At 44.2% G+C, this 24,122-nt stretch overlaps 1 protein-coding gene across 1 annotated transcript in view; it reads right to left on the reverse strand.

The window, feature by feature from the left end:
• Window positions 1-3,133: 3,133 nt before the first annotated feature.
• LOC139927173 (interleukin-1 receptor accessory protein-like 1-B) overlaps window positions 3,134-24,122 on the reverse strand; it is a 118,469-nt gene continuing 97,480 nt past the window's right edge. Inside the window, exons 6-11 of the mRNA XM_071919213.2 lie at window positions 14,328-14,460; window positions 10,721-10,866; window positions 7,481-7,627; window positions 5,622-5,792; window positions 4,521-4,565; window positions 3,134-3,855 (exon numbers count right to left, since the gene is read on the reverse strand). Coding sequence (XP_071775314.1) covers window positions 3,134-3,855; window positions 4,521-4,565; window positions 5,622-5,792; window positions 7,481-7,627; window positions 10,721-10,866; window positions 14,328-14,460 — 1,364 coding nt within the window. The remainder of the gene's footprint in view (window positions 3,856-4,520; window positions 4,566-5,621; window positions 5,793-7,480; window positions 7,628-10,720; window positions 10,867-14,327; window positions 14,461-24,122) is intronic.

The following is a 24,122-nucleotide window of genomic DNA, read 5'->3' on the forward strand; positions in this document are numbered from 1 at the left end:
GCAGGAGGCTGCCAACACGCAACAGTCACCAGCTCTACTTGTGGTTAACAACATGGTGTGTGTGTGTGTGTGTGTGTGTGCGTGTGTGTGTGTGTGTGTGTGTGTGTGTGTGTGTGTGTGTGCGTGCCTCCTACTGCTGGCATCTTTATTATAGGAGCCACAGCTGAGGCACATTCCAGCCCAGTATTATGGTTTATATCATGGTTTGGTTCCTTTTTTTATTGGTGCCATTATAGTTGTTTTTTCTACTATAGCATTGTATAATTTTTAATGGACTGACTGAAACAATCTGAGCTTTAGGGGTGCTTTTGTGTGCCTCGACAACAACAAAAATGTCCATCGTAGGCCTTTTATGGTGACAAACTCTTTTCTCACTCTCACATTCTCCCTTCTTCCCTCTATAACTCTCTGTCTTTGTCTCAGTCAGTTTCTCTCTCTCTCTCTTCGCTCTCTCAGGACTGACATAGGATCAGAAAATCTGATTTCTGATCCTGTGCTTATCAGCGTTGAGTCAGAAGCACCTGCCTGTAGGTAATATTAGTTCCCAGGAGATGGCACTGTTTGGCAATGCTCAACCATCAGTGTGTTGGTGTTGCCAAGTGAAAGTTGTCACGTCAAATGAGAGTCCTTGGCTTTAAGCCAAAACGTCTTTCTTATATCAGCACATTTTAAACTGTCGGACTGCCTTCATGGCCTCCAGCATTCAGTGCTGTCTAATCATTCACCTTTCTGCTTTGCACTCTAAATTGACATGCTGCTGTAGAGGAAAATGTTTGCCAGTGTTGTATTGATTTGTTTCCGGAAAGGAGAATCATTGCCGTTGATTTGGAGAGGGACACAAACAGTCCAAACATGCTGCATACATCTGGACAATAAAGGCTAGCTGCTACCTCTTTAATCATGCTATCCAATATAGTTTATGTGAGATATAAGATGTGGTTACTGTATAATATACCTCTCATGTTTCACTGTTTACAAAGCAGACTTCAGAATGGCCCCTCATAGGTTTTTGAACTGAAATTAATTCATATTGAATTTAAATGAAGTGTAACTATTGATTTCCATTATTATTAACCTTATTATTAACCGGGCAACTTGGTCTGCAGGAGGAGATGGAGAGGAAAGTGTACACACATACACACACGCACACACGGATGCTTTCGAGCTGTCTAGTACTACCACAGTCTTGTAGAGTTATCCACTGAGCAGCTGCCACTGGAGCAGTTGGGGATTAAATGCACAGCTTAGTTCTGTGGTGTTTAGGGGCATTTCAACAGTAGTTGTTGAGGGAGAGGAGAGCGCTTCTTCACTTCCCCCAGAGCCACATTTTCCAGCGGGACCAGTGATTCACACTGACAAGCTCGCTTTTCTACCCATTAGTCTACTGTCATCCCCGAAGAAGCCATACAGAGTAATTAACATGCCATTAATCTGACTAATAATGTGGAATTTCAGGAGTGCAATCAGTACGTGAGGGGAAATTATGAATTAGTGCCAATAAATGGTCAAACCGAGAGACATAAGGGAAACATCAAGAGGAGATCAATGTTTTTAATGTGCAGTGAGAAAGTAAGGGCAACTGATAATGATTGTGTTTCTATAAAGATAGACATTTCTTTCCAAGTGAAAATCGTGTTTATATATATTTATATAAATATCTATATTATATATAGAATACATATCTATTTGCTATGCATACTCAGAAATCACACCTTCAAATATAATTAAAAAGTCTTTCAAAACACAAATGTATTCTTTTCTTTCCTTAAACATGAACTATCCATATGAACCAAAGAAATTATCAGGATGGGAATAATATTATGTTTTAAAAACCAAAACATTGAAAATGCATTTACTTTTGAATCTAGAACTGTAAAGGACATATTTTTTCATGTGGGACTCAAAATCCACCTTATTGTCTTAACAAACCAGGAACCACGTTGCAAAGTAGTGTACAAAACCAGCATAACACTTATACACAACTCCCCTTTCCATGGAAGATGAAATGCAAATAAGTATGACTTCTCAAGCAAACTCTTTTTTGTTATAAAAATATAATTCTTTTTAAAATAATCTACAGATTTCTTTTTAAGGTGAGGCATTTCACTATCACTCTAAAACAGCAAGGCTGTTTGTTTCAATAGAAAATATGAAGCTTTAGAGAGAGCTCAGTCAGTCAGTCAGTCTGTCTTTCTGCTTGGAGAGGACTAGCGCTGCCCCCCAACCACTCCTCCTCCTCGGTCCCACAGGACGGTATATTGTTGCCAGCTCCTCCTTCTTTTTGCATATTCTATGATTTTTTAAAGAGTGTTTTCTTTTAAACTAGATACACCTTATACAGGTAAACAAAAAGAAGTTTCAGCTCCTCAAAGCTCCTGAAATGTCCAGGCAATTCCAAAAGTGTTAAAAAACGTTCTCTTAAACTACACAAAGTCAAGATTAAAAAAAACACAACAGCGCAGGTACATGACATACTGGCGTCCCAAGTAAGCGCATTGAAATAAAGATAAAAACAAATAAAAAAGAGAAAACAATAAAAATATACAACTCTGTGTGACAAGTTAAAGCAAAGTCCTACAGTAGAGAAGGCAACAAACATGATTGAATAAAAAAACAAACAAAAAAAAAACAACAGGAAGACACTGATGCTACAAATAAATTTGAAATATATGTACAAGACCCTGTTTTCCTTTAGTTTGTATGTATGCACGATTGTGTGTGTGTGTGTGTGTGTGTGTGTGTGTGTGTGTGCATGTGCACAAATGCCATAGTGTGTGGGTTCTTTTATTTTCTTGTTGAGTTCTTGTGAGTCCGTCTCTCGGTGGTTGATGAAACAGTGTGTTGTCAGTTTGATCGTAAATCTCCTGTAGTTCCACGTACAAAACGTCCCCTGTAACAGAGGAGTTGTCCCCTTGACAAAACAAGGGAACCAGTGTCCAAAACCCCGTCTCCATCCCTCGCTGCCAGTCAACAAGGGTTCACTCCGAACCAAATTAATCCAAACCTCTTCCCGCCATAATCGCAGCGAGCCCCGTGACCATGAAGTGTGTTCCTAAGAGCTACAGACTGAGCCCAGCCTAACCTCGTCTGACCCTGCCTGATCTTCCTTCAGCTGACGGTCAGTCTCTCCTCATTACCAGATGACACTGGAGATGCTGGTCTCCCTCGGCAGCAGAGGCAGCATGGCGTTGTTCGCGTGTGCCTCCTCCAGGCTGTGCTCGCGGCTCTTCCCCGGCGGCCTCTGTCCATTCAGCAGTGTCAGTGGGATGTTGCAGTAGGTGTGCTGGTTGCCCAGAGAGGAGAGAGGCGGCAGGGTCCCTCCCGGGGGGATGTCGTACTCGTAGCTGCGGTAGTAGTGTTTCTGCCTCATGGTGGTGTGGTAGGTGTTGTGGAAGGTGGAGCGCAGCTCCGGGTGGGCGGTGGCCATGGCGGTGGAGGTGGCCGCCGCCATGGAGATGGCCGAGACGGTCTGCAGCTCTCCGAAGGGGCCCTGCTCGCTGACGTCCAGCGCCGGCTCGTGGCTGAGCATGGGCTCTGTGCGCCTGAAGGGCATCTCGTACTGCAGCTGCTTCCAGAACTTGGAGCTGAGCTTGTTGCTCTTGGGGCCGCGCCACTTGATGACAGTGAGGGTTTTAATGGTATGCTTGAGAGCCTCCACTTCCTGGTAGTTCATGATGCCGCGCAGCTCGGCGCACTCGATCAGGATGACCTTGATCTCGCCGGTCACCAGCATGTTGCGCAGCCGCGTCTCCAACTCAAAGATGCTCCAGCCCCGCCGCACCACGTAGTTGGGTGTCATAACGATAATGAGGCGTTTGCTCTGGTCTACGCAGCGCGCCACGTCCTCTATGTAGGCTGGAGAATACAAGAGGTAAAGAAAGAAAAGAAACAAAAATGAAAGGAGACTTAAGAGTTGTGTAATAGTTCAGTGATCCATGTATGTTCTGAGCTGAAGACATTTTGTTGTAATTTTATGAGAAACGGCATAACACTCAACAATGATGGATGGACATATCAGACATAAAACACAAGACGATGACAGGTGGCACTGGGACACACACTTGGCGAAACATGTACACAGTTCTAAGGTCATTGCTATCTACCTTGAAGGCCTTATTACAAACACTATAGTCTGCAGTTTGTAGTGTGTATGAATCCACGTATGTATGTGTGCAGATGCATACAAATGCATGGTGTGTGCGTGTGTTTGCATTTGAATATGAGCGTGTGTGTGTCTGCTGTGTGCATGTGCAGTGTAAAGATTCTGTATTGAAATCAATACACCGGAGGACAGACTCACAGACACAAATTAAGCTTAGCGCTGCACTACAAATGGCTGTAGATGGAAGATGATGATTGATAAAGCTGCACAGTCTATAGGATTAAGCTCAGTCGGTGTCTACTGAACCAGGCCTGATGTTTCAGATCACACAACAGCGCCACTCTAAACCTCTCTGCTGCTTCCTGGGAGCAAGTGAATGACGGCAGCTGATACAAGAGAAAAGACTGAGGGAGAGTACCTCCAAGGAGTCTTGTGTCATCCTGGTAATGCTCATTGGTGAGACCTAAACATAAACATTTTAACATTCAAACTCAGGTCACAGGAAGAACACAGCACACACACAGCAACATGTTCAACACAGTCGTAAACATGGCCCTGTCTTCCCTTACTCATCTTTTTTTTTTCACACACATCATGTTTCCCTGATTAGAAATCAGTCCAGAATGATTTCGGATGGCATTGATGCTGCAATTTTCTTGATTAAAGGAAGGAGGCCGCTCATCCAGCAGGGCTCAGAGGCTTCACACATTTCACACTGATGTTTAATTCTGTCTGGACCAACTAGGATGTGTTTGCGTTTTATCTGTTCCACATGAAGCCTACAAACATACAGCATCACTACTAACTAGAGCGCACTCTGTACCACTGGCACAGACAGACTACTAAGCAGAGTTAGCACGCATGAGAATACGTTCAGACAGAATTTTCATGCATTTATTAATGCATGGATGAAAACTAGGGAGGATTAGAAAATGTGTTCAATATATCAGCTCCCCATTACATATATAGTATTCCCATATCTTTAGCACATGTTGTGGTTAACACACTTCACTGGGAGCAGCCAATGAGGAATACTTTGTAGGTATTTCGCTTTCAGCCAGAGGGGTTTGAGAGGATACGAGAAAGAAAATGATGTGTATATCACATACAGTAGTTAAACAAATATTGCTTTCCTTCTCCCCCTATTTGGAAATTTGGAACAATGATCCATTCAACTCAGTGGGTCCCACTCATCACTTGTGAAAGCTTTGAGGAGACAATAAGTTTGGGTTTTAACAGCATTATGCATTATCTGGGCATGATCTACTTTACTTTAAGAGCAGTAAATGTTGAAACACAAGACAGTGACAGTGAAAAACAACACTGAAGACAAACAACACACAACAAACAGCTCAAACTATGACCAAGTGTAAGAAATGTGACAAACATCGCAGCAACTATAGTATGCAAGCAACTGTAAAATGCCCTCACACTCCAATACAGTAGGTGCATGTGTGGACGTTTGCACACACAAACGCACACACACACGCACACACACATATACACACACAGTGCTTACTTCCTGTGGGAATGAGGTCTCGATCTGGGATAAAGAGTTTGTAGCCGTAATGTTTCTCCAGGACATCAGGGAGGATCTCCAGGGCGAAGCGTTCCTCCTCCCTGGTCTCCTGACTCCACTGGTCAGGGTCCACTTTGGTGTAGGACAGGTACGCATCGTAGTCTTTATTATCTGTGAAACCCAGCAGAGAGAAACAGCAAAGAATCGCTGGTGAACAATGTGCACCAACGCATGGGATGTGGAGTCAGGAATATGCAGCACAAAAGACACAATGACCCTCGACACCTCACTGCGCAATCCAAAGCTTAGATGTAGTGCCAGCACTTCACGCTACTTCTAAATCCAGTGTGTATGACTCACATATACAGAGACGTGCGTGAGGAATAAATTGGGGTAGATACAAAAATACCCAAATCACGATTCATACAATACTCCCCTCCCGCCATCTCAAAATGATTTCCCAGAAGACAGTGGGGAGAACTGAAAAAGCAGAAAATAGACAACGGGAAAAAAAGCAATACTGGTGACAACATGTGTGCAGAGAGTCCTAGTCATTATGCTCAGTTGAGGCTGGGGAATGTGGGTCAGCCAAGAAGGGAAGCGGGCGTTTTCACAAGCTCTTTGAGGAGCGCACACAGCTTTGAAACGCGCTGGAGAGGCCAGGGCTGCGATCAACAGGATTCCAACATCAAACAACACCTTCAAATTAGCGACCGACGTAGCAAATTAACCACCTAGCAAACTCTGAAAATCAAAAACAGCTTGTATCGATGGCCCCCGACGGTCCGACTTAATCATGTGGAGGTTTGAGTCAACAAAACAGTCTATAATAGATAATTCATAATACTGTAGGAATTCAATTCAATGATTAAAAAATGAGCTCAGTCCTGCTGAAATTTTGAACAGAACACAGAGCGTAAAAACAGCAAACAAAGGGAAGATACTGGGTCTCAAACAGACAAATCCTAAACTGAGGCAAAAGCAAACTGCATTCTAGAGAGAAAACAAAAAGTTGCTCTCCAATTTCAGCCTGTTTACTCTCCTATCTGTCCTTCAGGGAGGCAGCTTGGAGGCCTCCCAGTCCCCCTGTCCCGCTATCTGGCCTTGCACAGCGGAGGGTGGGCATCATTCCATGACATATTGAGACTGATCTCTTTTTAAATGGGCAACAAATTGAAAATCTGTCTCCTCTCTTCCCCATGCAGCCATTGCGTCAATGTACACACCAATCACGTGTGTGTGCACACCCACACCAGAGCGCCGGTGTGTCTGTGCGTATGGGAGAGAGACAGAGAGAGAGAGAGAGAGAGAGAGAGAGAGAGAGAGAGAGAGAGAGAGGGAGGGAGAGATAGGCAGAGAGAGGGAGAGAGAGAGAGAGAGAGAGAGAGAGAGGGAGAGAGAGAGAGAGAGAGAGAAGGAGAGAGAGAGAGAGAGAGAGAGAGAGAGAGAGAGAGACAGAAAATGGGCTGCTGTCACTGAGATAGGACTGGAGATGGCATCTGTGTCTGCCAGAGAGCCTGTTATGGATAGAAGCTCTGACAGAACACACACACGTACACACACACACACACACACACACACACACACACACACACTCCCACACACACACGCATACGCATGCATACACATGTACAGACGCAGAAACACATACGCACATAGGCATACATATAGACACGCACATACGCACATCCACACACAGTCATCTTGACGTAAGATTTTAGATAAGAAACATAAACAGATTTTAACATTAGAACATGGGCAACATGAGAACAAGACAGTAGAGGGGAAAGGGCTGCAAACAGAGACAAGAGTCTGAGTCAGAGACCAGATTCATTTGTGAAGCTTTGTGCGGCCCTTACCTCCATCCACATCCTCGCTGCCAAAGTGTCTCCTATAGAACAGCATCAGCTCAATCTTGTAGCATTTGTAGAGGGAGATGAGGAAGATGAGTAACAGCAGGATAGCTCCCAGCCCACCTGCCAGCTCCACGGTGTACATGAGCTCTGCTGAGGGGGGGTACACACACACACGCACACACACACACACACACACACACACACACACACACACACACACACACACACACACCAGGAGATATATTTAAAACGACTGAATACACAGAGGTAAGACATGATTATGACACGATAATTTCTGGTAGCGGTCACTGCACCAGGTTTGACTCATAGGTTTTCTTTCCCCCCCCTTGACCACTTTCCTGTTACACTCACAGAGCAAGACACTATAGGCTACATTAACATTTACTATAAAGGCTGGACAATCATCCAAGGTTTCAGTGCTCAGCTCAGGGCCAAGCAGTATCAATCTCCAGGGGGGTAAGAGACACAAGGTTCATAATGAGTTTGGGAAAAATGAGAGGGCGCAGTAGAGGGAGACACAGGGAAAAAAAGATGATGAGAAATTGGGTTCATTGTCTGGGAGCAGCGCGGCAACAACACGGCTCTGCACATTGGCTGTCTTCCATAGTGGAACCTCTGACAGTTTTGGACATGGATGGAGGCATTTTCAAAACGAGAGGCTTCAATTTACTCATCTCTCTAACTCCCCTCTCCATCACACCGCTCCCTTTCTCTTTGCTGACCCTTTTAGCTCTCTTGCTCTTCCTCCCCTTCTCTCTCTCTCTCAATTCATTTCTCTTCTCTATCCTCTCCTCTCCGCCTCCTCTCCCGCTCCACAGAGACCCAGCTTGGGGAGGGATGAGTTATGTTGTGTATTAAAGCAGCATTTACCTGGCTGCCTCAGCTAGAGCAGGCGCACCTTATATCTCTGTCACCACGCACAGGAACACCCCATGGCTGCCATGGCAACCACAATGCACCCTCTGTACTATCACAGATTATATACACAGCAAATATCTCTATACAAGTCATTCAGCATAGTATGGAGTCTTAAAATCTTATTTTTATTGAAACAAGTACAATATTCTGCCAATGGGGCGAGATAATTTCACTTGTTTCCAATGCAAACCAGCTTATTTCAAGAATTTTCTTTCTTAGTAGCAGAGATAATGTCACTTGTTTGAAGAAAAAAGGTAAAACTGCATTGGAAAGAAGTGAAATTAGCTCATCCCATAGGCAATTTTTTTCAGCTTTCATGACTCAGTATTAGACTAAATAACTTGAAAAACAAAAAGGAAAGATGTTATTTCATTTGCTGCTTTGCCCCCACTGAATCCCTGAATACAGCCTGCACATTAGCCTAAATGTTTCTCATATACATCAACTAACACTCTATTTCAGCAACTTACTAATTACGCTGAAAGGCACCCGCTGTTGTTCTGCCCCTTTTATATGTTATTTCCGGGCCTCTCCATCTCTCTATAGCTTTTAACAGATCAACAGCATTCATCCTCTCTCTCCAAGTCGTCTTCGTTTCACTGACACTACTTTACCCCCCCCCCCCCCCCCCCTTCCATTTCTCTCTTTCTTCTTAGGTAGGAGGAAAGGCAGCCTACAGAGACATTCACAGCCCTAAAGTAGGGATTATGAGAGCTGCATTCTGGGAGGGGAAACATGAAATAAACATTAGAAATATATCTGCAAGCAGCCATTAGTGGGGTCCAAGCCTATGGGGCAAATGATTTGACAGTGAGAATATAAGCTTTATTCATCATTATGGAAAAGTTCTACATCTCAACAATAGAACATTTTTGTAACAGTCCTGCAACTGCAGGTGACATGTTGCCTGACATATTGCCAAAATTGCCAATTTGCCCTGATGGTGGTGCTATTCAGCATGACCAAATGTGGTCTGACGCACTTTGGGGCACATTGCAAGCAGGTAGCAGTTGAAATATGCTGTGTGTAAAATTTGGTGGCAATTAAGGGAACTTTGTAGGATAAATAAATTTAAAAAAAAATAACGTTTAGGAATTATGCTTCACTGTTTGTGCATGTTCACCATCAACTTAATTTGTGCAGCACGGCCAAACGGTTTGGATTTTCAAAACTCTGCATAATAGCCATAATCTTAGAAGTCTATATATGCTATGTGCAAAATTTTGTTTAGTAATAGTAATAGTGAAAAATAGGCTCACGACTAAAATGAAAACCAATATGTGCAATGGATTTGTGTTGAGCATTTTTTTAAATTCTAGGCTTTACAGTTTAAGTTATTGGCCACAACGTGAAGTTGCTTGTTATAGCATCATCATCTGGCCAATCAGTGCCATTTTTGTTGCCTGCGTAGTGTGGGAGATTTGAAACCTATCCACCAAATTTGGTTGCTCTAGGACTTAGAGTCTCTGAGGTACAGATTGTTTTAGGGCAGAAAGAAGAAAAAGAAGAAGAGGAATCCTCTTCTTCTACAGGCTTGAACCCCTAATAATGAGAGTGAGAACTAAAATGATTGGAAATCTTTCTTAATCACAGTGAGTTGGTGTCCCTCTCCTCGGAAATGCTGCTTCCACAGAGAGAATAAAATAGAACTGGAAAGTCTACAAAGACAACTCAAACAGAACTGGGCTGTCTACAAAAGGCGCTCACAGAGACAGAGTTAAAAGTGGGGAGAGAGACAGATAGAGACTTACTATGTAAATGTATGCCAAACTTACTGGCCTGTTGGGAAAAGGCGAGGACCAATTTGCTGTTTAAACAGCCATCAAATTACCTCTCTTTGCTAAGTGACAACCACTGCATGAAGAGCGCCTCAGACAAGTCATGCTAGAGAGCCAAAATAGCTATGCAGCTTCTGGGGCGCATGTAGAAAGAAACAACAAAACAACATAACCAAATGGAGCATAAACACAGATTGCTATGGTGGTAAACACCATACACAAGGACGGCTTGAAGAGGGGTGGAGGTAGAGAGAAAAAAAGGATCAGAAAGGAAGAATAAATCTGTGCTGCTGAGGAGAGTGCTGTATGTGTTTTCAGCCTCCTGAGTGAAGAGGTTTTATGAGGAAGAGGTCTTATGGAGGGGAGTATATGGGGCACACCTGCATTAAGTCTTCTTTACCCAGTTTAAAGGATATTCCCCAAGTCTGAAGCGCCTTTTATGAAATGGAAGTGTTTGTAGTGTGTGCACTCTAAGCCCCGAGGTTCTTTAAGCGGCTGCGGTGGGGCTACGTTAAAGAGCCCTTACCCCGTCTGAAGAGCTGGATGGTGGCTTGGCGACGCCCGTTGCCGTTCTCCACATAACAGGAATAATTTCCCAGGTCCCCCTCCTCCACTGAGTCGATCGTCAAGGAAATGGCCACTTCCTGCTCGCCAAGATGCTCCTTGACAACCCTGCAAGACAAAAGAAGAAAAAAAAAAACACTCAGCAATGCTGCACTTCAGCATCAGTGTTGGAATGCTACATAGATGAGATCCCAATGCAAAGATGCTCCGTTTCAGCTAGTCTTCTGCATTAATGTACAGGAATTTCACTGCAGGTGAATGGGATGGCAAGCAGTGTGTGTGTGTGAGTCTTTTATGATCGGGCTTTAAAAGATGTGGTCCAGGGTGCAGCAATCACAGAACGCATCGTGTTACAATCCACTAGGGTTTAGTGATAAAATGTGCGTTCGCGTGCCTCTGTACAACAAGACTATATCTGGGTGAAGCCCTGTGTGCTACTGTAAGTACTTCACGGTATGTTAATTTCTTCCTCTGCACTCCAAACATATGAGAAATGAAAATCAATAAGGGCTCTTCTTCTGAGTGTGCGGGGGGGAAATCAAATAATGGCGACGAGAAGAAAATCTTTTTATAGCGGCTGCCATGGTAACGGGGAGAAGGAGAGAAAGTAATATTCCATAAAGTAAATGAGTGTCCCCCGCTGGGCTGGTTGAGCCTGATGGAGGGGAGAATGGGGAGATAATGCTCCCTCATACCTTACACACACTACTTAGCCCACTTTTACAGCACCCTCAGCACAAATGACAGTTTGGAGGAAACAAAGAGCAAATGAGAAAGAGATTTTGTCTTGTTTGTGTGTGTGCATGTGTGTGTGTGTGTGTGTGTGTGTATGTTTGCGCGCATGTATCATCTATGTGTTAATATCGGCTATGTGTGAGCTTTAGAAAGCAGAGTGGGAAGAGAGAAAAGGAAAGTGTCTGTGTGTGTGTGTGTGTGTGTGTGTGTGTGTGTGTTTGACTGTGTAGGGGGATAATGACTGCTCTCAGGCATCTCTCTTCTCTCGCCTTCAAGCCAATAAACTGCACATAAGGACAGCTTGTTGGGGAGATTTGTCATCAGTAATTGAAAGTGTATCATGGGCTTTGTGTAAAGAGGCTGAGGCAGTACTGATGGTATTTGTAGTTTCAGTTGAGTTTGTTGTGAGATGAAGGGGCGGGGGCTGCGAGAAGGAGGCATGGGAATGATTCATGTCTCTCCAGGGAGTGGTGGGCACTTTGAAGCCTCCCGTTTCACATTATCACGCAATATCAGCCAACCCAACTCGCTGCCACAACTTGACGGCCACTAGATGGAAAAGGACCGCTGTTGAGCCTCGATTGGAGATGATGAGGAGCCTAAGCTCGGTGGATAACAACTGGAGACTAGTTGATTGAACCATCCCAGACTGGGTATAGCTGCATCAATTGTAGCCTCCTTATCTGAAGGAGATGTAGCCTAAGTGTTACAGTAGGATTCCATGTAACTCTTTGTAAAACTCTTTGTAAAAACCTCTATTTGCCTTTTGGGTGATTTGCTTTATTGATACAGAGACACCCGACAGTAAATTGTTGAGTAAATTGTGCTAGTATTCCCAAACTATGGCTGCAGGCACTTTTTCTTTTCAATATTCTCTCACTTCCTCATTAGCAAATCCACTGTGTTTGCTCATTTAGTGATCAATTTCCAACTTATTCATTCCTTTTATTCATTCAATTCGACGTACACCTACAAACCACCAACTGAACTGGGTCAATAAAATATTGATCACCTCCTTTATTATGCTGAGCCAGATTTGTTTTGCTAATTTATTAATCTCTGTGTGCTATGCTAATGTCCAGTCATCCGTGCTATGATAACAACAATAGCCTTGTCCTGGCCTGCGCAAATGAGAATTTATGGGCCCCTGTTACCATAGAAATGAACTCCTCCAAATCAATAGGCTGAGAGTTGGGTAAATAGACGCCTGCAGAAATTCTGAGCTCAAGGTATGAGTGCTCTTCGCTAGGCTCAAGTTTGGCTGCTGATGCATTAGTAATAAAGCAGGCAATCTAAAAGTGTGTGGGTGCCGGCCTGAAGAAGAGAGGTAAACCTTAGAAATGTATCCATGTCCACTGTATCATCTAAATGGGAGATAGCTTGGCTGCGGGGCAAGCAGAGATTTGTTCATGTTTAGTCTCCCCTCTCTTTATCTTTCCACTGCTCCCCCTCTTTGTCCAATCCCTTTCTCCGGCTGTCTTCATGGGAGTAAAACCAAGGCATTGGCTGGATCAGAGCGGGCCTAGGCTAACGGCATCCAGAATAAAGAATGCATGATCAAATATATTATTGATCCGCTGCATGAAATATCGGTATGAATTATTGAACAGATGACCCCTCAGCTGATGAGTGGGGGAATCCTAGAGTAGGGGAGTGATGGAGGAGGAGAGACAGAAAGAGAGAGAGAAAGAGAGGAGAGCAGTGGTGAAAATGAGATTTGTTTCTGTGGCATGTTCATATCAATGGACGTGCAAACTCAGTATCACAGATGCGTCTTCTTTACTTTCCTCCTCAGTGACTTCCTCCGTATCTCTTATTCCTTCTGCCATATCTTTCCACTTCCCCCCGTCTGCCCTCGCTCCCCTGTTTCAGCTATCTCTCCTTTCCCCTATCCCTCCTCCGTCTCCTCTCTCCCATCGCCCTGCCCCTCCTCCCCAGCTCCCCGTGGCCCATCTGCATGCTGCTATAGGTGGTTGCAGCGAGGGTGATAGCGATAGTGGCGGCGGTGTGAAAAATGGTGGTTGTTAACCATCTGACAGGGCTGTCTCCCCAGAGCTGCAGTCTCTCCAAACAGCGCCTGGCCCCTAATGGGAAACATGCACATGGACCAGGGAATGGACTTGTTTAAATGTGTTACACCATAGGGAGGGAGAGACATGGAAATGGACTTGTTTTAAATGCCTTAGAGCCCTGAGAGGGAGACTTGCTGGACCCACTTTACTATGTTACACTGAAGAGAGGCGGTGTGGGAGAGCAAGACACAGAAATGGCCTTGTTGAAATGTGTTTCACCGGAGAGCCACAGAAAATGATTTTATGTACAGCAGTTGTAGAGGGGACAATATAAGGGGAGAGCTTAGCAAAAGTGAGTACATCCATTCCTGGCACAAAAGGTTAGGAAAGAGACATTTTCAAACTACACAGAGAGAAAACTGGACATGGGCTTGTTTACATTGGTTTTAGAATGAGTGTGGCAATGAGGACAAACCAACAAATCAGGTGTGTTTGATGCAGTAGATAGATGGTATGTTAGAGAGGAGCGATAAAAGATGGCTGGTGTTTAGAGCAACAGAATCCTGGACCTGGCAGCCATGACAGTTTGGAGAATGGTTCATCAAAGCCCACAACTGAGAGCACTGCATCACAGTAGGAATGAGGCCCTATTGGTTCTTGCAGTGCCATCACTTAGTGGACACGAACATTTTTCATCATTTTAATGGCCTTTATAAAGTATACAGTAACCTAACAACACTGGTCTAAACCTAATGTTTGTAAAACTGTGCATGATAATTCAAACTCTCATCTGCAACTAAATCCATTACATCTGTTACTTACTTGATGTCGCTCTCCTGGACTCTCTCTTCATCCAGGTCCTCGATGAACTTCTCCCCCTTCATCCAGTAGATGAGTGGGCTGACGTCGCCGCTGTAGCCAAAAAACGCCCGGCACGTCAGGTTCAAAGCACTTCCTGCAAAGACAGCAAACGACATGCTGTCATTCTCAATAGTTCAGCTGGCTTGTAAAGGGTTTATGCGTTCCAAGCGCACGCCTGAAAAACTGTGGTATTATATCATATCAGTGCCTTGGGACATCAACAGAAACACTTCAAATCATTTAGTTGGTGACAAGTAGTGATGTGCATTTACAATTCTTTGTATTTTGTGCATCACACACAAGCTTGCACACACGCATGCTTGCATACATGTGCACACACACACACACACACACACACACACACACACACACACACGCACACACACATACACAATCTAGGAAAATACTGTAGTGCATGTCAAAGGGTATTTTTAAGTGGGAAGCTTTTCCTTGCCCTATGCACCCTCACCAGACCGAGGGGAAGAAACAGCAGTGATTGAAGCAGGCAGCATGCTAAAAGGCCTTTCACGCCTACATAGAGTGGAGGAGGGAGACCTGGGAAACACGTTTTGATTTTCCCATGTCACTAGCACACAAAACAAAGCATACATGCTGCTCCGAAAGCAAATAAACAGCAATGAACACAGGGGGGCACCCAAGAGCTTCCTAAAACTCCCCTGGAGATCAGGTATCCATGAGAGAGAAGAAGGTGAGGGGAAGCGAGAGGAGGCTCACAATGACATTATTTTCCTCAGAACTGTGGCTGGGTATGAAGGAAGGTCAGGAGTCAACAACAGCAGTTTGCTGAGAGTTGATATGTGGGAGAAGAAGCTCACATCATCTTTTCAGGTAATGGCCACTGAAGAGCCAATGGGGTCTTTGTTCAGTGAATTGACATTATCTGTTTGGTTCAACAGCAAAGGCTAGTGTTCAGTAACAGTAAAATAGTGATATTTCACACAGTAATAAAAAGGAGCGGTGCCATTTAGGTTAATAAGAGCGAAGTGTTATTTTGCTATTCAAGACATGTTATGAATTCAAAGTCATTGATGGGCTAGAGATAGGAATAATATAAATCTTATGTTACATGACTTCACCACATTTGCACTGGTGTGAGCCAATTAGAGATGGCATAAAGAGGCCCCTCTCACCTCCCATGTGAGTCCACTGCAAAGTAGCTCCAGTAATAGTATGCATGAAGACAGCACACTCTCGGCATATACTATACACATGTTTATTTTGCATTCCTCTGAAGTGGCATTCTCGGAAGGCCTGCGGTGCAGCAATCACATGCTGTTGCCTCACAGTGAACCGCACAACAACATGTAAACAACACGGTGATGACAGAGGCATATCATACACTACATATACAGCATAGTGGAGGAGACTCCTCTCTGGAGAGCTAGTGTTGTGTCTGGCTCCTGGGCATGTGAGTTTGTACTGGGATAGAGGCATAATGGGGGTGGGGATGAGGGAGAGGCTTTTTTTTCCAGTTTCACAGCAGGGATTATGAGGAAGAGTGTGAGTTAACTGCACTGGTATTGGGGACGGATTCATTAATCCTGCTGTATGGCTGCTTGGCATGTTACAGCACCGTGGACAGCTCCCTGCAGCCCAGTGCGGAGAATGGGAGGAAACCGCTTTAATAAAGGGATTCTAGGATGCAATGTTCTCTGTACCTGCACCTGCACCTGCACCTTATTCTCAAATGCCCTGACCTTGACCAGTGGCACACATGTAAGGGAGTCTCCAGAACACAGCTGACAGGGTTACTTTTGCAATTCTGTTTGCGCTTGAACTTGGGACATGCATCCTCCCCGCAACCCGGACGCAACTTCAAAAGATTTAGGTAGGTCACCCTCAGCACAGAGGAAGTTTTAAGACGCACATGCAAGGAGGGTGGGAGGACACCAAGGGATGAACTGATAGCACCGTCTGTGAGGAGCAGTGGCTGACATTTCCAAAGTTCAACAGCCACTCTCAGCTTGGTATTTGTGCACATCCAGGCTCTACAAAGGCTACACGCTGTACCTACAAAACAGGAGGCTCCTGTGATCGCACATAGACACACACACACACGTTTTGCTGTAGAACCTTATACAGTATCTGTCAATTATGAATTAAATAATGATCTGTAGAGCAAAGATGCAAAATGAACTTACTGTGCCAATATTACAATTGCTATTATTAATTATTACGGAGAACAAACTAATAACTAAAATAAGTAAGAAAATAAAAGGGGCCGTGTACGTGTGTGTGTGTGTGTGTGACAGAGAGTATTTGTGTGTGTGAGACAGAAGCAGCTTCCCCCTTTTTTTCTGGTTTATCAACCTCCCCCATGCTGCTAGTTTATCCCAGAGATCAGTTTCAATCTGGGAATTTCATGCTGCCGGCCGCCCCTGCTTGGAGAGGAAGTCTCAACTGAGCTCCCTGGGAATCACAGGAAATTGTTGATGGCCTCCTGCTATCTCATTCTAATCCAAGTGCAGCACTCTCCCAAAAGCTCTCACATTTCCCCGGTGCAGAAGACAGGCAGGACGGTGGGGCCCAAGGCTGGCCAGGTCCTGTGGATCCAGTCACCGTCGCCACCGCCTCTACTACTGCTTCCACCATTACCAACATCACTGTCAACACTGTCACCACCGTCACCACCAATTACAACAACCACCAACACCTCTACCATTACAATTCACACCACTTCTGTCACCACCATTTCATTATCACTCACAGCACCACCATCATTGTCAACATCACCACCACCACTTTGATTCTACCCTGCTTACATGCTAGCCTTTCCTCTAGTTATATAGATCTACTTCCACCTCTCACCAGAGCTCTACCTTTAAATCTAGCACAGTCATTCTCAACCTTTTTCATATCAAGGGCCGCTAATTTACGGTGAGATTTTGTCTCTCAGACACAAATCTGTGAATATTTTTATTGTTAGATATGATTTTGTCCAGAATTCCATGACTATCTGTATTGTAGGTAGAGGGATAACAGTGAAACTATGATCAAAATAGTAATTCTTCCACATTCTCTAACGGTGTTAACTTCTTGTAAATTAAATAATGCTGAAGTTTAACAATTCATCAATTTGCTGGGCACCCCCTGAAGGACCCCTGGTGGTCCCCGGACCCCACGCTGAGAACCACTGTTCTAGTATATTTTAGACTACAGGTGAACCAAAACCTAAATCTGAATCAAAAGTCGACACCTCTTCAGACCATCTGAATAACACCTATGCTCCTCCTCACTGAGAGCCCTGGTCTTACATGTAGACCATGGAACTACCACTCTGCTCCGGCAGTTTTACATGAACAGCAATTAACGGACTGCATTTGCAAACCTGTTGAAAAAGATTTACTAATGTTAGCCAGGCATGGAGAGAAGACCTTTTCATATAAGACATGGCATAACTCTGTCGTTAGCTTGTGAGCCAGAAAACTAAGATGATAACAAGCTGGTTGAAGTTGGAACAGATGGTAGGAGGGCTATTAGCTGGGATTGGAACAATGAGGTGAATAACTCCCACACTATCAAGTTACAGAAAAGGGGCAGTGCTTTAAAACCCTCTGTTCTCTCCTGCTGTCAAATCGCATAGTAACGTGGTTATTCTCAGAGTAGTTTGTAACCCTTGGTAACTCACAAGAATAGCCTTTGTCTTAATTTTAATTCATCTTGAGAGTGAATTATTATTTACTTAATTATGTTTAAATCAGCCAGCTGGTAACTTTCTTGCACATGGACACACATACCTTAGAGAAGGCAGACTCTAAATACTGGCACACAACACAATACACATGCACACAGAGGTACAGAGGTAAACAGTCTTTATGTTGTGTGTGTGTGTGTGTGTGTGTGTGTGTGTGCGCGTGGGGGGTGGGGGATGTGGGGTGGGGGTAGTTGAAACCTTGATAACCTTGGGCTTCTTAACAGAAGAAATACGCACATGTCTTAAAACCTGGGCACTTAAAGGCCTACCAGTCCATTTCATTAGAACAATACAATAAATTACAGGCAAAGCTATCAGAGGGAGAGAAGAAAACAAAAAAAGCAAAGTTAAATTATGACCTTGGGCTGCTGGGAGGCTTTAAAACGCACACCGCGGACAAACAAGAAAACACAACACAAGATCTGCAATGTTCCATCAACTAAAACCAGTAGCCTATCGTTAGACTAAGCCGTTTCCACAGACCAGCTTCACAGCTCCTTTATGGGATAACCTGAACCGAGCAGCTGTACTCACAATAGAGAGCATATCATTATCTCTACAAATGTTGACACAACATGCCTGTAAAAACACTGCGATGGCTATTGCCCAAAGAAAACAGGCCTAAGCACAATAAGATTTTACAGGATGCCAGCGATCATGGGTTGCTGTATTCCTTTAGATTGGATACAGCCTCTCCTCACCCTGAGTAGATTAATATGCTTCTGTTCTTGTGGTGAAATCTCCCAAAAAAAAAAATCAAATCTACCACTGTAGCCCTTTTTTGAAGTTCACAAATAAATGTGCCATTACAGCATTTGGCAAGATTTAATGGCATGAAAAATGTTCTCTGCTGCTTGAGTGTGTGCCTTGTGCAACATAAGAGCATGATTAAGTGTTTGCATGAGTGTGTGTGTGTGTGTGTGTGTGTGTGTGTGTCTTTATATGTGCGTACATGTGTGTCTGTGTGTGTGTTGTATCTGCTCGCACGCATGTGTGGGTGTGGAACAAATCCATGTAATCTTCTGAATGATTGACATCCTCCCCCCTGGCTGAGAGTTGGTCACGGCGCCTGATGGAAGAGAGACTTTAGAGCCATCCTTTCTTTTATTTCAGCCACGCTCCTTTGAGAATCCTTCCATTTCCCACAGACTGCCATTGGCGGTGTTTACTGCTCGGGTCCGCCACAAAGTCCTGATGAGTCCTTGGTAGAGGACAGTGAAACTGGAAAGGATAACTCTCTAACTTAATTACTATTGGGCATGCTGTGGAGGTGATGGGTCAATCTGTATTCGTGTTCCAGTATGAGTGAGTGAGCGAGTGACCGAAAATGGTGAAAAGGGGTAGAGAGTTTGTAAAATGAAGTGTGCTACAGAGGGTCATGAAATATCTCTGCCTCAGTGCTTTGTGCATGTTTAGCTGAATTCACAGTATTTGGGATAATTAGGCTTCACGGAGCTGGCACTCAGATGTAGACAGAGGAAGAATGCTTTCCAAACCAGAGGAGAGGAAAACACAGAAAACACTCTGCAGAACGCTGTCCAAATTCAGCACAGATGCACCCAGCACACAGAGAGATTGACAGACAGATACACAGACAGAATGGCAGATGAATGAACAGACAGGCAGGAAGATAATAAAACAACGTGCATACAAACACGATGATGAACCAACAGGCAGACACACACATGCATGTCAAATTTCTGTCTTTGTTAGCAGCCAATAGATAAGCTCTATGTCTTCCACATGCCACTGTTTGGAGCAGAGTTTAGATTTGTGCTTTTTTGTGTGTGTATGTGTGTGTGTGTGTGACAGGCACAGCCATGTTTTATTTGTGGAATAAGCAACAATCTGGAATACTTTTTGAATAAGTCATAGTCAGAGTGTGTTTGATGTTTAACGACACACCCTGCTCTTCAGTATGAAGAATACAACTCAAACATTGTAATTTCCTCTTTATCATTGATTATCACTTGATGCTACAGCTCCTCTCTATGCCCATTTTATGGTGGCCAGGTAGCATTCCTCCTAGTAAAGATTTGGTTGAGGTTTTATTGGGAACTCGGAATGGTGCAACCTATACCAGCATAACATATTGTCGCTGTTGGGTGAACACCTTGCAGTGGCGTAACTGTGTCTAAAACATTGGGGGGGACCAACTGAAGGTCAGGGGGCTGGGGGCCTTTTTTACTAATTTTACTCATTTTAAATGCATCTCCTGCAGTTCTACAGACTTTGGCATCACTGTTGAGCTTTCTTGAATACAATAAAAGATAAATCACCTTCACCAAAAGAGGAAAATGCTAAGTGACAAACTATTGGCCTAAGTTTTGAAAACAAAACAGTTTTTTAATACCATCCTTTTCTCTATTAGTTATATATTTTTTCTTTTACAGTGTAATGTGTCTACTTGGAAAAAAGGGTAACTACATAAATCTTAACAATGGAGTAAAGATCAACACAACCAACTATCCTACATGAAACGTGCATGACTGCACACATATTACATTCTCTTGTTTAAAGACCACTAGCATTGTATTGTGGATCTGTAATGCTCCACAATGCTCCCCCCCCCGCCGATTACGCCTATGACACCTTGTATCTCCAAAAGGTTTTCAGGAGCTAAGAAAAGCTGCCTTGTTTTTAGCTTTACCACCATGCATTTTTGAATTTATCCAGCAGGGTTTGAAAGGGATTTAAAACCCAAGGATGGTAGAATTTTCTCAACCCACAGAAGGCCATGTAATCCTTCAACTGAAGTGAAAGCACGAAAATCACCAAAATTGGAGTTACAAGGCTTTCACATGACAACAGCAATATTCTACATATCAGTCTAGCTTTGGTAAGAGGCTTATATCTGAATGTATAGTTTAGGTATTTTGGGCTTTGAATTTTTTTTACAAGCCATACAGGCAGAAGATTTCAGAGGCAGAGCAGAAAGAACTTGTGTGTGCGTGTGTATGAGAGAGAGAGAGAGCGAGATTGTAAAACAGTGTGAGTGTGTGAAGGTGTCCTGTGGAGATCTCTGTAGGAGACTCTGATACAAGCCCTGTCAATCACGATTCTTCCCCCACAAGGTGTGAAACAAGCACGAAAAAGTGCACATGTTACTGTGTAATTCTTCTCTTCCACACAGGAGAGATAGGAGAGGGGAAAAGATAAGCAATAAAAAGACTCAACTTCTGTGGCTCTGAACAACAAAATTAAAAACATATTTCAAACATTTTTCAATGTGACTGTTGCTATGTGGTGTATTTGAGGTTCCTTTCAATAAATAATGGAGTGCATGTGCATGTATATGCTGTGTGTGTGTGTGTGTGTGTGTGTGTGTTGAAGGTAGCATTGAGGTAGGAGGTACATCCATCTGTGCAGTTAAAAATGGATGGATCACCATGGGAAGTGACAGTGGAGAGAGTCTCTAGTGCATGTTACATAAGATAATACATACACTTCCCCTATGCCAGCATGCACATGCTGCCTCAGATTCACCCCACAATCACAGAATGACACATTTTCACACTACACACACCCTCTGGGGAAGGGCAAGAGAAAGATGCGCGGAGAGGAGGAAGAATAGAAGTGAAGAGGCGGGATTAAAAAAATTGAGCGTGGAGAAATGACAGTGGAGTAACAGAAGGACAGCTAGTCAGCATCTACAACATGCACTTGAGATTTCTTGAAATTCTCATTCCAGTCCCCATCTCTAAAAATATCTGATCCTGCTTGGTCTTCCTGGCTCATCGCTCAGTGCAGGGGCCGTCTCCAGGGAACCAAAACCGGGTGTGTTTATCGGTTGCGAATGTAATATAACAGCGTGTTTTCTGTATTTGGTTGTATCAGGGGTGTGGTGTTGAGCCCAGAAAGTCCAAAACCATCCGTCAACAGTCCCTTTCTTTAGCCGGCTGCAGGTTACCATGACAACCCCTACTGTGCTGGGTAGGAGCAGCTCTGCAGGCTCCGTCAGGACAGAAAACAAAGACAGGTACTGTACCACATTAGGACCCTGCTGGATTTGTGCCAGCAGCACCGGCAATCAAAATGGGCTCTAATTGGAGGCAATCCAATAGCTACACAGTCTCTTAGTAGAATGGCCAGAGCAAAATTCTAGGAACACACTACCAGTTTGGATGGTTAGTAGGAAATTAATTTTCAGTAGTTTTTCATTAAGTAACTATTAAAAAACAGACAGCAATACCAACAAATAACCCCTATGTGTTGATGTGGTTTTTGTTCACGGCATAGCGGCGAGTTGATGTGGAACAATGAAGACAGACTGAACTCAACTGATTACTCTTTACTCTGCATTGCGGAGAAGTGCAGGTCGGTGGGAGGTGGGGGAAATGGAGGGGGTACAGTGTGAGGAGTACAGTGAGAGAGTGGATTGGGGGATTTTGGCAGAATAGGGGGAGGAATGAGTAAGGGCAATGAACATGAAAGAGTGGGGGAGGCCCACCTCCTGCACCCCCCCACCCCCAGCCTCTCTTCTGTTCTAATATCGTCCCCTCTCCCGAGACGAGCCCTTAATTACCATTATAAGCCTGAGAGCTTTTTACAGAGGAGAATCCTGCTTCTTTTCCTCTCTGTCGCTCCTTCTCCCCGTTTGTTCTGTGGCCCCTGATGATCCGTCAGGGAAATGTAAGCCTTTAATTACCGGTAAAAATTACGGCTTTTGTGAACAGGTAGTCGGTGCCCTCGCTTTCATCTCCCCTTTCCTCCGCTAATCGTCCCTTTTTGATGACATAATAGGTGCTCTGTCCGGGGCAGCGGCAGAGAGAGGCCCATTATACCATGAGAGGCACTGTGGGGGATTATGCGATGATGTGACGATGAACTAAATAAACGCTCTCTTATTTTTCCAGTAATAACAGACCGATTGTAGGATCAAACATATGACGCAGCAACAAGTACCCCGTCTCTCCAACCTTCCATCTGAAACTGTGCACCATGGGAATAGAAATAAAATTCCTATAAAGACCCCAACTCACCCACGTTGTCAACCTTTGCCTCTCTAACCTCTCTGCACTCTGATATGCTGTAATTAAGTCTATAGACATTCAGAAGCCACTGTGTCTTGTTCCATTACAAAGTGTCTTTGTCGCTGCTGTCTTATCATCTCTGCAGGCTCCACTTCCTCCTCCCTTTCTTTTATGCTCCTTTGATTTTTATGCCAGAGGGATTGGGGACCACTTCTCCCACTGCTGTCGGGCAACCGGGTTCATGTGAAATATCCTTTCATGGTCAGAATGAGACCGAACCAAACGCCATTTTTCCTCAGTGACATTGAGTCTCATGCTCGTAAAAAGTGTTGTCACTGCGCTTGCCTTGAGAAAGCAGAAGCCCTTTGCCCCCTGAAAAGATTTGTGCTTCTGACCAAGCTAATATTTTGAAAGCGAGCATTAGAGTTAATACTGGTGATTATCATCTGAAAATGACAGCGTGAAGGAAGAGACAGAGAAGAGGTTTAGAGAGAAAAAGAGCAGTGCAGGGGAGAGTGTGGTGCAGGGAAGGACGGGGAGGAAAAGGGATCTTGCTGCAGAGCAAGAGTGCAAAAGACTGCTGCTGAGAAGACAGACACACACAGCGTAAGCGAGAGAGAGAGAGCTGTAATTGGCTCATGTCCAGGGGGCTGGAGGCCAATTAAATGGTGTGATTTGAGCACTTGACGAGGAACATCACTTTAACGACCCAAGAGAGGCCTGGCTACAGGCGCTGACCCACTGACCAGAATACCAACTGAGGCCAGACTAACGCAGGCAACACCAGAGCCCACTAACCAAGACCAGGCCGTACTAACCCATAACATCCATTATTAACCTATGTGCTACATGTGGACATGTAGTCATATGCATCATCGATCCACTCCATCACTGCACCACACTTCCAAAACGTACATGGGGAACAGTATCCCCCGTGACGGCTTGCACCTCTCCAGATGTGTGGAAAGCATTATGGAATTTGCAGAGGCCATTTTAATTGGATTAAAAGAGGTTCATATGACTTTCTAATAACTTTAAATTACTGAGATATCACTAGATCTGAATACC

The sequence above is a fragment of the Centroberyx gerrardi genome, chromosome 10, assembly GCF_048128805.1.
Source record: "Centroberyx gerrardi isolate f3 chromosome 10, fCenGer3.hap1.cur.20231027, whole genome shotgun sequence".
NCBI classification, from domain to species: Eukaryota; Metazoa; Chordata; class Actinopteri; order Beryciformes; family Berycidae; genus Centroberyx; species Centroberyx gerrardi.